Source organism: Hypanus sabinus, chromosome 16 (genome assembly GCF_030144855.1).
Source record: "Hypanus sabinus isolate sHypSab1 chromosome 16, sHypSab1.hap1, whole genome shotgun sequence".
Lineage (NCBI taxonomy): Eukaryota > Metazoa > Chordata > Chondrichthyes > Myliobatiformes > Dasyatidae > Hypanus > Hypanus sabinus.
Genome location: NC_082721.1, coordinates 70,852,236 through 70,868,711, shown reverse-complemented (window position 1 = coordinate 70,868,711; position 16,476 = coordinate 70,852,236). Strand labels below are relative to the sequence as shown.

General features: G+C 42.8%; 1 protein-coding gene across 1 annotated transcript in view; it reads left to right on the top strand.

The window, feature by feature from the left end:
* pkn1a (protein kinase N1a) overlaps window positions 1–16,476 on the top strand; it is a 139,287-nt gene that overhangs the window by 22,322 nt on the left and 100,489 nt on the right. Inside the window, exons 2-3 of the mRNA XM_059992076.1 lie at window positions 3,736–4,036; window positions 9,422–9,576. Coding sequence (XP_059848059.1) covers window positions 3,736–4,036; window positions 9,422–9,576 — 456 coding nt within the window. The remainder of the gene's footprint in view (window positions 1–3,735; window positions 4,037–9,421; window positions 9,577–16,476) is intronic.

Here is a 16,476-nt window from a genome sequence, read left to right as displayed (position 1 = left end):
CTCCATTTGCTCATCATCTCCCTCCAACATGTCCCTGCCGCACCCTTCCCCTCACCTCAACACTGCGGTAGGTGTGTTTATTGTAAAATGCAGAGAAGTTTTGAGTCTGCATCACAAACAGGGGGCACGGCTCAAATTTCCAGTGGCAGCAGGGTTCAATTTCAACACAATCGTGGCCACTTGATCCATCCCACTCTTACTTGTATAATATCTTTAAATACATGAAGTGTCTATGTTAAAATGATCTGATCTGAAGCAATGTCATTAATCAAACCTTTGACTGAGGCCAAATTAGGGCTTGTAGGTTTGAGGTTATGTCTCACACAGGCACAGAGAAACGCGATTTCAGAGTCTAGTTCTTGGCGGCAGCAGAAGGCACAGCTTCCAGTGGTAAAGTGATTAATTTCAGAAATGACAGTCTGGGGAAAGCAGGTATTGTGGAGTGGGTATGTATAGTACTTTGCAAAAGTCTTTTGCACATATATATATAGATTAGGTGCCCAAGACTCTTACACAGTACTGTATTTTTCAACATGGAGCAGTGAGAATTTGTAAATCTGGTGGGAGTAAAGGATGTTGGGAATGGTGAGGGTGGAGCACTGTTGGAGGGGTGTGGGCCAGGCAGTAGAGCGGAAGTGCCAGGGGCAGGGGGTAGCATGGGTGCAGATGCATCAATCACTGAGACATGAGGCAAGGTCATTTGATTCCAAACATTGGTTTATTGATCATTATAGAGTGCCTCCCACTCCCTTCTCCTTTTCCCAACCATGATTCCCCTGTCCCTGTCCCCTTTCCACTCTCAATCCACAATAGGGACCTGTATCAGAATCAGATTTATCACCATTCACATATGGCATGGAATTTATTATTTTTATGGCAGCAGTACAGTGCAATATATAAAATTCCTACCATACTATACAAAAGTCTTGGGCACCCTAGCAATATATACGTGCACAGTACTGTAGAAGCTGGTTGGCCATGAAGTGATTAAGGTGCACTTTGTAAATTAGAGGTTTTACTCAATGTGGAGACAACTGGTGATGGGTTAGGATGTGGAGCATGAGTGACAGAGGTTTGTTTACCCTGAAGTTTTGATGGGGTGGAGTGAAGCAGGTTGTTTAGGAAAAGACAGGCTAAATGGGAATGATGCAATAGACAAGTGTTTCATCCAAAGTGAGCTGAGACAAGTGGGGTCTTGAAATGTTATAGAGGTAGAAATAGCTTGTGCTTGTAATAGCAAAGAGATACATTGTAAGGATCATCACAGGATCAAAAGTAACACCAAGGAACCATGTGGTTCACTTTATTGGTCACCGGAGAGAAAGGTTTTGTTAGTGTCTAAGAACAGAATTGATGGTGTGGTGTGAGCAGAGGCTTCCATGACTGAGACAGAGAACTGCACAGCATTAAAATGGATCTTTTAGCCCAGCTTGTTCATGGTGAACATGATGTCCATCTACTTGAATCCTATTTGCCTTTATTAGGCCCCTGTCCCTTTATGCCAGGGGTTCCCAACCTTTTCTCATGCCATGGACCAATATCATCAAACATGGGGTCCGTGGACCCTAGGTTGAGAGCCCCCAGCTCTATGCCTTTCCTCTCTAAGTACCCTTTGAAATAATGTAATTGTATCTGTCTCTATCACCTCCTCTGACGGCTCATTCATAGAGCTGAGAGTTTTTTCACACATACAGAAAATAGATATCCGTTAGAGTTTTGAAATGCAGACTGAGGTTTTACCTAAGCCAAGTTGCTGATCTAAATGCAAGTTTTGATGTCTCAGATGTTTGAGAATTGGAGCTGTTTCTTATGTAGCTACTGAACTCCAAGCCACAATATCTCTGTTAACAAGGAGGCACTGAAAAACCCATCTTCTCATTTCAGCATTTTGGGGAACTGTTGTCTTCAAAACTCCCTAAGCCCACTTTTATGTTTCTACCAACTAGGGGTTCCCAACCTGGGGTCCATGGGCCCTTCAGTTAATGGTAGGGGTCCATGCCTTGAAAAAGTTTGTGAACCCCTGCTACCAACCGTCCCCCTTCCTGTGGACTTTATTTTGCAACACATGCCCTTTCACCCATTTTGGGTCCACACTCAGGGACCCCGAACAGCCTTTTCTGGTGAAGTAATGGTTCACTTGCATTTCGTTCAGTCAATTGTACTGCATTCAGTGTTGGCAATAGAAAGCAAGCATTGACTTGGGAATGGCTTGCAGATCACCTACAGTGCTCAGTTTGGCATAATGTGGCCTACAGGAAAGATGTCAATAAGATTGAAAGAGTGTGGAAGAAATTTACATGGAAGTTGCTGAGATTTGAGTTACAGAGAAAGGTTGAATAGGTTAGGAATGTATTCCTGTGATCATAGGAGAATGAGGGGAGATTTGATAGAGGCATACAAGTTGAGGCATAAATCATAGGGTAAATTGAAGTGGGCTTTTTCCACTGAGGTTGAGTGAGACTATAAGTAGAGATCATAGGTTAAGGGTGAAAGGTGAAATATTTAAGGAGAACTTGCGAGGAAACTTCTTTATTCAGAGGATGGTGCAAGTGTGGCTAAGCTGCCAGAGATGTGGCTTATGTGGTTTGAATTCAACATTTTAGAGAAGTTTGGATGAGTTTGTGGCTATGAGGGGAATGATCCAGCAGCAGGTCAATGGGATAAGGCATAATAACATTGGGTATGGACTAGATGAGCCTATTTATGTGCTGTGGTACTCTGAATATTTTAGATTCACAGCATCTGCACTATTTTTGATTTCACTATTAAGTTTACCACCTGCCTCTTGAGATTGAGGGAGATAACCTAGGCTTTATTTGCAGCAGGCACCTTCTTGTCTGTGTTTCTGCATTGTGACATGGCAAAGGATGACAGCAGCATACACCAAGTATGTCAGTAGCTTCTCCTTTCACTATGCTATTAACTGTTTAATATGAAAAAGTTTTGTTCAAGGAACCTGCCTGGACACCTTTGACTTGAATGATTCATACAAGGTTTTGTAAAGTGTAATGTTTAATTATTCTGAGTATTGTTTCAAATTTAAAGTCAGTACAATTATTGCACACAAAGGTACCAAATTCAGCAAATACGCTTCCTCTGAAACTTGTTGTATTTCATTTTGAAAAGTGAAAAAATATGTAATGTTGGAAGTGTGAAATAAAAGTAGAAGTTGTTGGATATTTACTGGTCAGGCAGTACCCGTGGAAAGAAAGAGAGAACAAGCAGGTTACAGGGGAATAGGATTGATTTGGCATGGACTAGATGGTCAAATGGTTATTTGTAATGTTGGGAAATATGGAAAATAACTTAAGATTTTTAGGATCTTTCATCTTTTTTAAGATGAGCATTTAAATATCATCCATAATGCATAAAAGCCTTTCCAAAGTTTAAAAATTTCTTTGTATTAGCACCTTAGTGGATAAATTCTGTAGGAAAAAGAGTTGCATCCTGATGATCTTGTCTGACATTATTTTAAAATCTTTTTGCAACCTGTCAATGCCATATTTGTTTTAGATATGGTAACCATTCACAGTTGTGCACAAGTAGAACAGTTTTGTGCTTTTTACTTGAATCCCAGCATGATTTTCATATTCCTGCAGATCTTTCTTTCTTTAACTCTATGCAACTTTTTTTTCAGGGATCTTAGCATGGTATTGGAATAAGTTACTAAACTTTGAGGTGTTTAACTGTTGTTTATGCAGACAAAGCCATTTAAGTCCTTTGATTTTCTTGCAGAGTGATCCTGGAAACCTGCCAATTTTTGAACAACTTGGATTTGACCAGAGTTCAGATTTCTCAGACACGTCATTCCAGCAGAAATTGGATGAAGCCAAAGAGCAGATTAAACGGGAGATCAGGAAAGAATTGAAGATAAAAGAAGGTGCAGAGAACCTGCGAAAAGTGACTACTGACAAGAAGAACCTGTCCAATGTAGAACTTGTCCTGAAAAACTCTAATCGAAAACTGGAGAAGTTACATGAACAGCTACAGGAACTTGATGCACATATTGTGGTGAAAGACCCTGACGAATTGCAAGGTAATGGCTTGTGTATATATAAGGTGTAGAAAGCAAGTTCTGGGTTATTCAGTACTGGGTTCTTTGGTAAAAATGTACTGTCCTCACCATTTCCTGGGAATTCCTGGCCTGATCAAGATACAGAAGATGAATGGCTCTGAGAACTTTTGGGAACACATGGAAACTCAGCACAAAAAAGGGAAGATGCTCAGCACCTCTCAAACTGTTGCTCACTTCCTGCTCCATTAGTGACAGACTTGTTTGGCCATATCAGCACCTCTGCAGGTAGGTCTTGGTCCTCAGAATCCCCTCCAGTAATTTCTCACCACTGATGTTAGGCCCACCAGCCTGTAGTTCCCTGGACTGATTATCTAATGCTTGTTAAATGCACATCATTAGCCCCCTCCAGTCTTTGAGTATCTCAACTTTGGCTAAGAAAGGTGCAGAAGCTTCTGCCAGGATCTCTCCAATTTCTTCCCAAGATGTCCCAAGATATACTTCAGAATCAGAATCATGAAATTTAACTTAGCAGCAGCAATTCAATACAATACATGATAATATAGAAAGGAAAATAAATAAGTAAATCAATTATAGTGAGTGAGAGAGAGAGAGCGTGTGTGTGTGTGTCTGTTTGTAGGTTCAATGTCCATTTAGGAATCGGATGGCAGAGGGGAAGAAGCTTTTCCTGAATCACTGAGTGTGTGCCTCAGGCTTCTGTACCTCCTTCCTCATGTTGACGGTGAGAAGAGGGCATGCCCTGGGTAATGAGGGCCCTTAATAATGGATGTCGGCTTTCTGAGGCATTAATACTTGAGGATGTCGTGGGTACTATTAGTACCCAAGATGCAAATTACTAATTTTACAACTCTCTGCAGCTTCTTTCAATCCTGCGTAGTAGCTGCCCCACCCCTCCCCATACCAGAGAGTTGCAGCATGTCAGAATGCTCTCCATGGTAATCTGTTAAAATTTTTGAGTGTTTTCGTTGACAGACCAAATCTCTTCAAACCCCTAATGAAGTATAGTTGCTGTCTTGCCTTCTTTATAGCTGCATCAATATATTGGGACCAGATTAGGACTTCAGAGACACCCAGGAACTTGAAACTGCTCACTCTCTCCACTTCTGATCCCCTGAGAATTGGTATGTGTTCCTTCGTCTTGCCTTTCCTGAAGTCCACAATCAGCTCTTTTGTCTTCCTGATGTTGACTGCAAGATTGTTGCTGCGTTACCACTCCACTAGTTGGCATATTTCACTTCTGTTATCCTTCTCGTCTCCGTCTGAGATTCTACCAAAAATGGCTGTAACATTAGCAAATTTATAGATGGCATTTGAGCTATGCCTAGCCACACAGTCAAGGAGTAGAGAGTAGAGCAGTGGGCTAACAACACATCCCTGAGGTGAACCAGTGTTAATCGTCGGCGAGGAGGGGATTTTATCACCAATCCGCACAGATTGTGGTCTTACAGTTAGGAAGCTGAGGATCAAATTGCAGAGGGAAGTACAGAGGCCCAGGTTCTGTAACTTAACAATCAGGATTGTAGGAATGATGGTGTTAAATGCTGAGCAATAGTCGATGAACAGTATCCTGACATAGGTGTTTGTATTGTCCAGGTGGTCTAAGGCTGTGTGAAGAGCCATTGAGATTGAGTCTGTTATAGACCTATTGTGGTGAAGGCAAATTGCAGTGTGTCCAGGTCATTGCTGAGGCAAGAGTTAATTCTAGCCATGACCAACCTCTCAAAATGTTTCACACTGTAGACATGAATGCTACAGGGCGATAGTCATGAAGGCAGCTCTCACTACTCCTCTTAGGCACTGGTATAATTGTTGCCTTATTGAAGCAGGAGATCAGTCCATGGAGATTTATTCGCCTTGATATACTCCAAGACAGTCAGCCCCTCCACTGTTGTAATGTGGATATATTCAGTATTATTTCTCTTCATTCCTTAACTTCCATGACCTTCTCCACAGTAAACACAGTTGAGAAATATTCATTTATCTCCCATGGCTCTACACATAAACAACAACATTGATCACCTATATTTTTTTTCTTATTATTCTTTGACTCTTAGTATTTGTGAAGAATCATTTAGGGTTCAGCTTTACCTTATCGACCAGAGGTAACTTGTGTCTTTTTTTTAAAATTTCCCTCCTGATTTATACATAAGATTATAATACATAGGAGCAGAATAAGTCCATTTGGCCTCTTAAGTGGCCCTCCTTTGTCTCTTTTTCTCATGAGCTTCACTTAATCCCAGCTTCCTATATTTGACATGCCTCCTCCTATGAGGTGACCTCAATGAGGTTTTGTAAAATCTTGAGGGGTTCAGGGAATGGCTCATTTTAGTTGGCTTAATTAAGGAATTGGATTGAAGAGCCACTTTTTATGCTGTATAACTCAGTGACTCTGTGGAACCAGCCACTGTGGCTACAACAATTGGAAATACTAACACTGCGAGTCAAGAGCATGATGAAGTTCCCTTCCTGGATATATGCAGTGCTGGCAAATTTGTATTAAGGTTGATGCAAACTAGGCTAGAGCAGGCTGCTTGATTGGCATCAATCTAAACGTTCACCCATCCTACCATGTGTACTCAATGGGATACAGTGTTCATCATTCTGATTGTACGAACACCACCTCCCAAATCTCCTCTTCCATATAATGTGCAATGGCAGCCAGTAGGTAAGAGCATCATCACTGCAAGTTGCAGATGATCCTGGTCCTTTATCATCACTGCGTCTAGATCATGGAAACTCCTGACCAGCGCACTACAGTTGTGTAAGAGGCTGACTGACCACCACCTTTTCAAGGGAAGTAGGGTTTGCCATAAATGCTGGTCTTTTCAGCCGTGTCCAGATCCTGAAAGTGTATAGAAAAAAATGATTACTTATAATGCCTCTCTTTATTCTGTCTTTATTTTCAACCAGTGTCAAACCTTGTGTCAAATCTGTTAGGAAATATATAGTATAAGTAACTAAGTTTTAGTCCTTGCATTGATCCCTGGGATACACATTGTCCACCTTCCTTGAGACTGGAAAATGACCATTAACCCTCTGTATTGTTTGCCCTGAAGTTTGTTTCCTATTAATCCTGCTGATACTGACTCTTAAACCCATAGGCTTTAACTTTACAAACCAGCCTTTTGTCATATTTCCTGATTAACACAGAAGGAAGTAATTCAACCTATTGAGAGTGCTGGCTCTCGGAGTACTCTCCTCTGACCCATTCCCTTACTTGTATCCTTGCTGCCAGTTTCCTTATGACATACACATTGATTTCTTACCGATTCTTCTCTTCCTCCTCCGTACTAGGGTAACTTGTAGTAGCCAGTTAATCTCCAAACATGTCTTTAGGAAGTGGCACACCAGAGAACCTGGGGAAAGTACTTGTCACATGGAGAACATGCAAACTCCATGCAGGCCCGAGTGAATGAATGCAGTTGGAATGGTTTAACTGTTGGATGATATGTTGTATCACACTGTGCTGTCCACAGAGGCATTAAGCGACTAATAAAAATTCCATCTAAACAACATCTATTGCATTGATTTCATTGTCTCACACAATAAAAACCTTAGCTTTGTTGAATATGATTTGCTTTGGCTCTTCTAGTGTCTGATTTAGATGTGTCTTGAATCTTGTGACTGTATCTGACTCTACCATCTCCTTTGGCAGCACATGCCCAGTATCAATCCCTCTGGAAAAATTTTCCCCTCTGATTGCTCTAAATTTCATGTTAGCTTCAAACCAATGATTAAAATCTTACTTTATACATGCCTACCAAGAGAGAAGGAGAAAGACTCTTACAATCTACCTTATCCATGCCTGTCATATTGCCTCCTCCGCTCCAGGAAATAGAAACCCAGTCTATCTGATCTTTCCTTATAAGCAATGTACCCCAGCCTAGGCAGCATTTTGGTGAATCTTCACCCTTGTGGCTAATGGATAGGGACCCAAGGGAAGATAATTGTGGAGTTAAGAATAGGGAGCAGGAAATTGGAAATTAATAGTTAATTCCGAAATGTAAACTGTTCTTTGTCACGATAATGGGTTGAGTAACATAGATTGTTCCTGAACCTGTGTAGAGAATGTTGGGGAGAGTTTGATGGACATTCATAAACACCAATGTGTTTGAACAAGTAAATCGGAAAGTTTCCACTGGCAAGGGAGTGGGTAATAAGGGATAAATGTAAGGTGACAAATCAAATGTCTTGGTGGGGGGGGGAATTAAGACGTTTTCCACATTGGGTTGTATCTTGCTAGAAAAGTAATGAAAACACATGTTTGTAACTTTCAAAAGAGAGATGTATACAGTCACAGAGCAATATCATATGAAAACATGCCCTTTGGCCCAGTCATTCTGTGCTGATCTCAGTGCCCTTGCCACTATACCAAGAAAGAACAAAATTGTCCTGGGAAGGAGGAAAGCTGGCGGAAATGGACTGTGTCCAAGGCACTCCTTTGTTCTGTGGTTTGATATTGCTAAATTGTTAGTCGTGCTGCTCTGCCTTTTTTTGACATACTTATTACAATGCATACTGGTTAATTGGGACATCAGTTAATTGGAGTTTCTACTTATTTGGGACAATTCTTTTATTTAAAAAACTGCAAAAACGAGTCGAGAAAATAGCCGGGAATGCCCTTTTGGGATGTTATGTTGTTTAATTGGGGCACGAGACTGTTGTCAAACAGTTTCTAACTGGAGTTAGTCGCATGCACTTATGTGGCTGTTGGACACCATACCGTGCTTATAGTGAATGGTTTTAAAATTGCATCAGTCACACATATTACTTGTGAAAAAGCTGTGATTTTTGCCACTGATAGTTGGCAAGAAATACGTAGTAAGGCAATTTAGAGCTGTTTTGCTCACTGCAGTTTCAAGCATTCTGGCTTGGAAATGTCAGCAAAGTGCAACCGAAACTATTTCATTACTTCCAAGTTCGGAACTATGAAGAATTTGAAGGTATCAACAATCATTTTGAATATTGCAATGAAAATGAAGGTTCGGAAGATTTGAAGATAAGCAATGGTCAAAAGGATTGTATGAAGGCAGGCCATTATCTGCACTTGGAGTCTGTACTGATTTTGTTTATTTACCATCAATATAAAGAACACGGCAGCATACACTGGATGAATTCCTCTGATAACTATTAGGAACAAGTACAATTTTATGGTGCTGTAGTAGTTTAGTAGTATTCTAATGTGTTCTATATTTTAAGTACATAATTTGTTACTCAGTTTGTCTTTTTTTTATACTTTTTTAAAAAACTGTTTTCATGAAACTTCATCTTATTGGGGCAGCTGCTTTATTGGACCTAAATGTATAAGTTCTGATGTGTCCCAATTAACTGGAATCAACTATTTAAAACAAGTACAAATGAAGATCTGAATTTTTTAAATATATTTAGATGGACCACAGTCTCCTGGTACTTTGAGCCGGGAGGCTCGTTCGACTGCAAACAAGAACCGGATTGTAGCACTTGAAAAGCAGCTTGACATAGAGATGAAGGTGAAACAAGGTGCTGAGAATATGATCCAGATGTACTCCAGTGGACCCATTAAGGTAAGGAAGAACTTCCTGAGGTTCAGCTTCCATAAGTAAAGCGATCTTTTCATTCACTGCTTTTTAAGTCCTGCTTCTTGGAGTATTAGTTAAGGGTTTTGCAAGTAAGAGTAAACCAGAGGTGTCCATTCCAGCCTTTTGAAGTGTAGAAGATGCCAGTGGGTGATAGCCTTCAAGCTGGGTGGCCTTTGGACACCCAATCTGCTCAGAGCACTGCTGTGGTTTATGGGATTGGAGGTCAGAATCACCTGCACAAATTTACTCGTGGATACCAAATGCATCGCTAAATTCTTATACATTTAGTAGTCATATGTGAGTTTTGACATAGATAGAACTCTGATGACTATGCACTTAGAATACTTTCACAATATGTACTTATATCAAACTTCCCAATACTTTTCTCCAAATGAAACAGTCCAGTGTATTATCTGACCTTGTCATACCATTCCTCATCCCAGAAACTATGATTTGAAGTTTTTTCTAATGCCTTCATATTCTTCCTATCTTCAGCCAGAATTGAATACAGTACTTTGGTTATGGGTGGGCTGGTGAGTTATAAAGACTCAGCAAGACAGCCCTCAACTCCTTGGACCTGCATAGCCATCTTCAGTGACCTGCGGATCTTCATCACCAAGTCCTTCTGCACTTGCATTCCCTTTTTCAACTGGTTTCCATTTTCTAAATCTCTGCTCATTCTGCCTACCAAATGCATCATTTCACATTTCTGTACACAAAGTTACTTCTGCTGCATGTCTGCCTGTTGCATTAGCCAGTATATCCTGCTACGGTCTGTCACTATCCTCTTCACGATTTCACAACTCTGCCAAGTTGTGTGTCATCCACAAACTTAGAAGTTGTGGCTTGCACCTCATTAGTCTTAGGTCAGTTATGTAGAACAATAGAAACAATTGCTCTAACACTGATCTCTGGTACCAATCTTCAGTCCAAAAAAAGAACCATTTAGCTCACCTTCTTGTAATCTATTACTTAAACAACTTTGTATCTGCACTATCAATGTCCTCTTTTACATTTGTGCACCTTATCAGAAATGTTATGAAGTCCATACATGCTACATTGATTTCATAACCTTCATCAGAAAACTGTAAGTACAACTCACCTGTAACAAATCTAGCTTTCTTTAATCCAATTCCTTCCAGGTGGCTTGGAGGCTATGAGTCAAATGCAGACACTTGGGACAGATGCTGGGCAACTCAGTTGGCACATGGACAAGTTAGGATAAAGGGCCCTTGTAAATGTATGACTCTTTGACTTGATCCTGTCCCAGATCTACAGTTTTCAAATGCTTCCCAGCACTGACTGACCTGCTATTGTGCAGCATATCCTGACTCCAATATGTTAAAGAAGAGATTAACATTTGCTGTCCTTAAGCCCTCTGGCACCACCCCGACATTCCAAAAGGAATTCAAAGAATACAGTCGGTGTCCTGTGATATTTTTTTTCTTCAAAGAATCAAAGCACTGCAACGGGCCTTCATTCAGTTCATGATATCTGTCCATTCCAGACCAATTCGCCTGCAATAGGCCTGTAGCACTCTTCGTTGTCTTGTCAAAGTACTTGTCCAAACGCCTTCTAAACATTGTGATTGTGTCTGCCTCTGTCACCTCCTCTGGCAGTTAGTTCAAGATAACCACCACCATTTGTGTGAAATATGTACCCCTCTAAGTTTCTTCCCTTTCTCCATAAACCCCTGCCCTCCAGTTTGATAGTCCCTTGCCATAGGAAATAAACACTGTCTATCCTCTCCATGCCTCATCTCTCAGCCTCCTCCTCAGAATAAATCTAGCCCATCTAGTCTGCCCTTACAACTACAGGTCTTGATTCCAGACAGCTTCTTGATAAATCTCTTTTAAACTTGCTCTTTTTCTATGACATCCTTCCTGTAGTGTGGTGACCAGAACTGTACACAATACTCCAACTGCAGCCTACCAATGTTTGGTACAACTGCGTCACAAGGTCCCAGCTCTTATATTCAATGCCTTGGCCTTTTAAGGCAAGCAAACCAGCTGGCTTCTTCACTACACTATACATCTATGTCACAATTTTCAGAAAGCTATGAGCTTATACAACAAGGTCTCTGTATATCTCTGTTCTTCAGGTAGCTACTATATTTACTGTGTCCTTCCAAATTTGATTTCTTGAAGTATATTGCATCATACTTGTCTGAATTAAATTCTACCTGCCACTGGTCTGCCAACATTCCAGCTGATCTATGTCTTGATGTATCTGGAGGCAACAACTATTTTTGCATCATCTGCAAGCTTACTAATCACTCCACCTATGTTCTTATCTGAAAAACAGCAATCATTGTGGTACACCTCTTGTTAAGCTTCCATTCAGAAAAAAAAATCTTATCCACTGCTACCTGACGGAGGGTTTTGACAAAGTGTCGGAGATGCCTTTCCAAACAAATGCTGCTTAAGTCATTGATTCTTCCAGCAGATCCTTTGTTGCATCCATCATTATCCTCTGCATTTGATCACTCAGTCAGTTTGGATCTCAGATCCCTTGTGCTTTACACAGGTTTACTATGCCATACCAACGTTCCTTTCAGCAAATTTCTTAATTATCTCCTTTAAAAACTTAGAGTAATACAATCTTCTGTGCATCTCCAAGTGAACATAAATCCTGTTCCTTAGCATAATTTTCAGCAACCTAGCACATTCTAGCCTGCATTGAACAATGCAGACTGGATGTTGTGACAGACTAATAGCATTAGTATTTAAACATGCTACTAAGCTAGTCCATTCTGCCTACACAGTGTCCTTATCCCTCCATTCTCTGCAAATTCTTGTGCCTATTTAAGAATGTCTTAAGCTTCTCCATCATGTTTGCCTCCATGGCCACCCCTGGCAGTGCATTCTAGCCACCCATCACTCTACAAATAAATGTCCTGCACATTTCTTTTGAACTTGCTCCTTCTCACCTTAAATGTACATCCTGTAGTATTAGACATTTCAACTCATGGGAAATGAAACCAGCTGTCTGTCTCTGTCTCTCCTAAATTTCTATCAGGCAAAACATTAAAATTATCATCATAGACATCAGTGATAGTAATTCTTATTCAGAGCTCCCTTTAGTTTCTGCTGCTTTTGAGAAAACAGCCTAAGTTTCCCAAAGCTCTCCCTATAGTACATGTCTTCTGATCCAGACAGCATCCTGGTAAACCCTTTCCATACCACCACAAAAGCCTCCAACCCCTTCCTATAAAAGGTAACAGAATTGAATCCAGATATGGCCTAACCAGTTTTATGAAGCTGCAACATAATTTCCTGTCTCAAATTTAGTGCCTCGATTAATAAAGGCAAGGATGTCATACACCATATTTACTGCCCTATCAACCTGTGCAGCCACTTTCAGCGTACTACAGACCTGGACTCCAAGATCCTTATGTTCATCAACACTGTTGGGGTGCTGCTTTAACTGTGTGCTTACCTTTTACATTTGATCTCCCTTACACTTAGCCAGATGAAGCTCTGTCTGCCATTTCTCTGTCCATGCCTGCAACTGCTCTACATTATGCTGTATGCTTTGGCAATCTTCTACATTATCCTCAACACCACTAATCTTTGTATTGTCTGAGAACCTACTAACCCAACCGTCCACAATTTAATCCATGTCATTTACACATTGCAAACAGCAGAGGTCCCAGTACGGATCCATATGGAACACCCACAAGTCCAGGACCACCAGCAAGGATAAGTTCCGTTGACCACTAACCTGTCTCTTCTGAGAGATAGAAGATATGGCCATCACCATGCACTTCCAGAACCTCTCATGTGAAACCTTTCCACATTTATCCCTACAGCCCTTTTTTAGACAACAGGTCAACCTTGGCTATTCTTCAATTTTTTGATACCTCTCCTATGGCTAACAAAGATGAAAAATTCTTGTCAGAGCCACTTGCTCTCCTTAGCACCCTGAGTTTGGTACTGCCAGGCCCCGGGGTTATATCCACTCTATTTCTAACAGGTGTATACATGTTCCAGGATGTAAGTATATGAGATCTCACTGGTCACTGATAGTCTTTGCTACTTTATACTACGCTTTTAATCTTTATGTACCAGTTGAATACATTTGGATTCTCATTTATGTTGCGTGCTGATGCTGATCCTTTCTCATGCTCTTTCTTTGCTACTCTTAATCCTACCCCCCCCCCCCCATCAGCATCTTTAATAATCAGCCTGTAGGTTGTTGCTCATATCTTCATCCCAACAGTTTTTTTTCCCCCTCACTTTATTTTCCTCTATGTCTCTTTCATTATCTAGGGAGTTGTGGACTTGTTTTTTCATTTTTTGCTCCCCATGGGAATGTGCCTCAATTGTGCCTGAACAATTCCTTCCTTAAAAGTAGCCCATTGTTCTGCTTGAGTTATACAACATGGAAACAATTTGATCATGCTAACCAAGTTGTCTATTTAAGCTGGTCCCATTTGCCTGTGTTTGTCTCATCTTCCTGTAACACGTTCCTATTTGTATACCTCTCGAAATGTCTTTAAACATTGCAATTGTACTGACCTTTAGAGCTCCCTCTGGCAGCTCGTTCCTTCCACTATATGACCAACTTACTTCTTGCCTTCCCTTTGAATCTTTCCCGTTGATGCCTGCTAGTTTTAGACTCTTGTTCCCTGCTGTTGTTTTGCCTGTCAGTCTTTGACTTAGACTTAGCAGGGCCACATCCACTCTCATCTTGTTGAAATTGATCATCCTCCACTGTATTACTTTTACTTTGATTGCTCCTGCTTTTCTGTAGCTGAACTATTCTTATGATCTTAAAGTCACTAAATGTTCTCCTGCTGAAGCTTGGTGCACTTGACATGAACCAGATTCAGCAATGCCTCTTTCCTCCCTGGACCCAGAACACACTGCTGAAGAAAATTATTCAGGGCACAATATGGTTAACTCTTCACACCCTATGCTCCTGGCATTACTAATAGCAGATTTTACGTTGGGATAATTCATGTTGCAGTTAGAACTATCCTAGAGTTTTGGCACTTATCTGTAATACCCTGTACTTCTTTGTAACTACCCTGCATATCTGCTCTTTATCTCTTTCATTCATTGCTGACTTTTGAAAACACCCAGCAATGTAATATGTTTGTTACTTCTATCCAAACAGAATGCCCCCTCCTCCCTCCATCCCCTTTGGCATCCCTCCCTCCCACCCCCTCAGTCTCTCCTCTCTTTGTTCTTAATCAGCCTGTTGCTGGTCCTTCTCTAGTGTGAAGATTGTGTGGCCTCACTCTCTTGTTTATTATCAAGGTCCCTCTCTGGCTGGCTTGTTTGCTTGCCTCTCCCTCTCCCTCTCCCCTTCCCCCTCTTCCCCTCTCCCCCTTCCCTCCCCCTCTCCCTCCCCCTCTCTCTCCCCCTCCCTCTCTCTCCCCCTCCCTCTCTCTCCCCCTCCCTCTCTCTCCCCCTCCCTCTCTCTCCCCCTCCCTCTCTCTCCCCCTCCCTCTCTCTCCCCCTCTCTCCCCCTCTCTCCCCCTCTCTCCCCCTCTCTCCCCCTCTCTCCCCCTCTCTCCCCCTCTCTCCCCCTCTCTCCCCCTCTCTCCCCCTCTCTCCCCCTCTCTCCCCCTCTCTCCCCCTCTCTCCCCCTCTCTCCCCCTCTCTCCCCCTCTCTCCCCCTCTCTCCCTCTCTCTCCCTCTCTCCCTCTCTCTCCCCCCTCCCCCTCTCTCTCTCCCCTCTCCCCCTCTCTCCCCCTCTCTCCCCCTCTCTCCCCCTCTCTCCCCCTCTCTCCCCCTCTCTCCCCCTCTCTCCCCCTCTCTCCCCCTCTCTCCCCCTCTCTCCCCCTCTCTCCCCCTCTCTCCCCCTCTCTCCCCCTCTCTCCCCCTCTCTCCCCCTCTCTCCCCCTCTCTCCCCCTCTCTCCCCCTCTCTCCCCCTCTCTCCCCCTCTCTCCCCCTCTCTCCCCCTCTCTCCCCCTCCCCCCTCTCTCTCTCCCCCTCTCTCCCCCTCTCTCCCCCTCTCTCCCCCTCTCTCCCCCTCTCTCCCCCTCTCTCCCTCTCTCCCTCTCTCTCCCCCCTCCCCCTCTCTCTCTCCCCCTCTCTCCCCCTCTCTCCCCCTCTCTCCCCCTCTCTCCCCCTCTCTCCCCCTCTCTCCCCCTCTCTCCCCCTCTCTCCCCCTCTCTCCCCCTCTCTCCCCCTCTCTCCCCCTCTCTCCCCCTCTCTCCCCCTCTCTCCCCCTCTCTCCCCCTCTCTCCCCCTCTCTCCCCCTCTCCCCCTCTCTCCCCCTCTCTCCCCCTCTCTCCCCCTCTCTCCCCCTCTCTCCCCCTCTCTCCCCCTCCCCCCTCTCTCTCTCCCCCTCTCTCTCCCTCTCTCTCCCCTCTCTCCCCCCTCCCTCTCTCCCCCCCTCCCTCTCTCCCCCCTCTCCCCCCTCTCTCCCCCTCCCTCTCTCTTCCCCCTCTCTCTCCCCCTCCCCCCTTCTCTCCCCCCCACTCTCTCTCTCTCTTCTCCCCCCCCCCCCCACCACCACCATTTTAATACTAACCCTCTCACCACTCTCAGATTTAAATGTTATTATTCAATCTACCTCGACTGTTGCCCTGGCAGTCATTCCTGTTACCAGCCACTTACTATGAAACAAGTTGTCCTTAATCTCTTTTGGTTAGTTTGTCTGTCACCTTCATTCTGATGTTCCTTTGCAATAAATATATTCTTTTTCTCTCGCCACTCCTTGTATACCCTTATTGATTTAAACACCATTTTCTGATCTTGTCACAACCTTATTTTGTCCGACTAGATAATCTGTATTACTGAAGTTCCTTGTGCCTGAAATAACTTCTGTAGATTTTGTTTGCTTCCTATCCAAAGCTTTTACATCTTTCCTTCATTTGAGGCATTCAGAAATGGGCACAATGCCCCACTTAGTCTGAATCTTTATTTTTC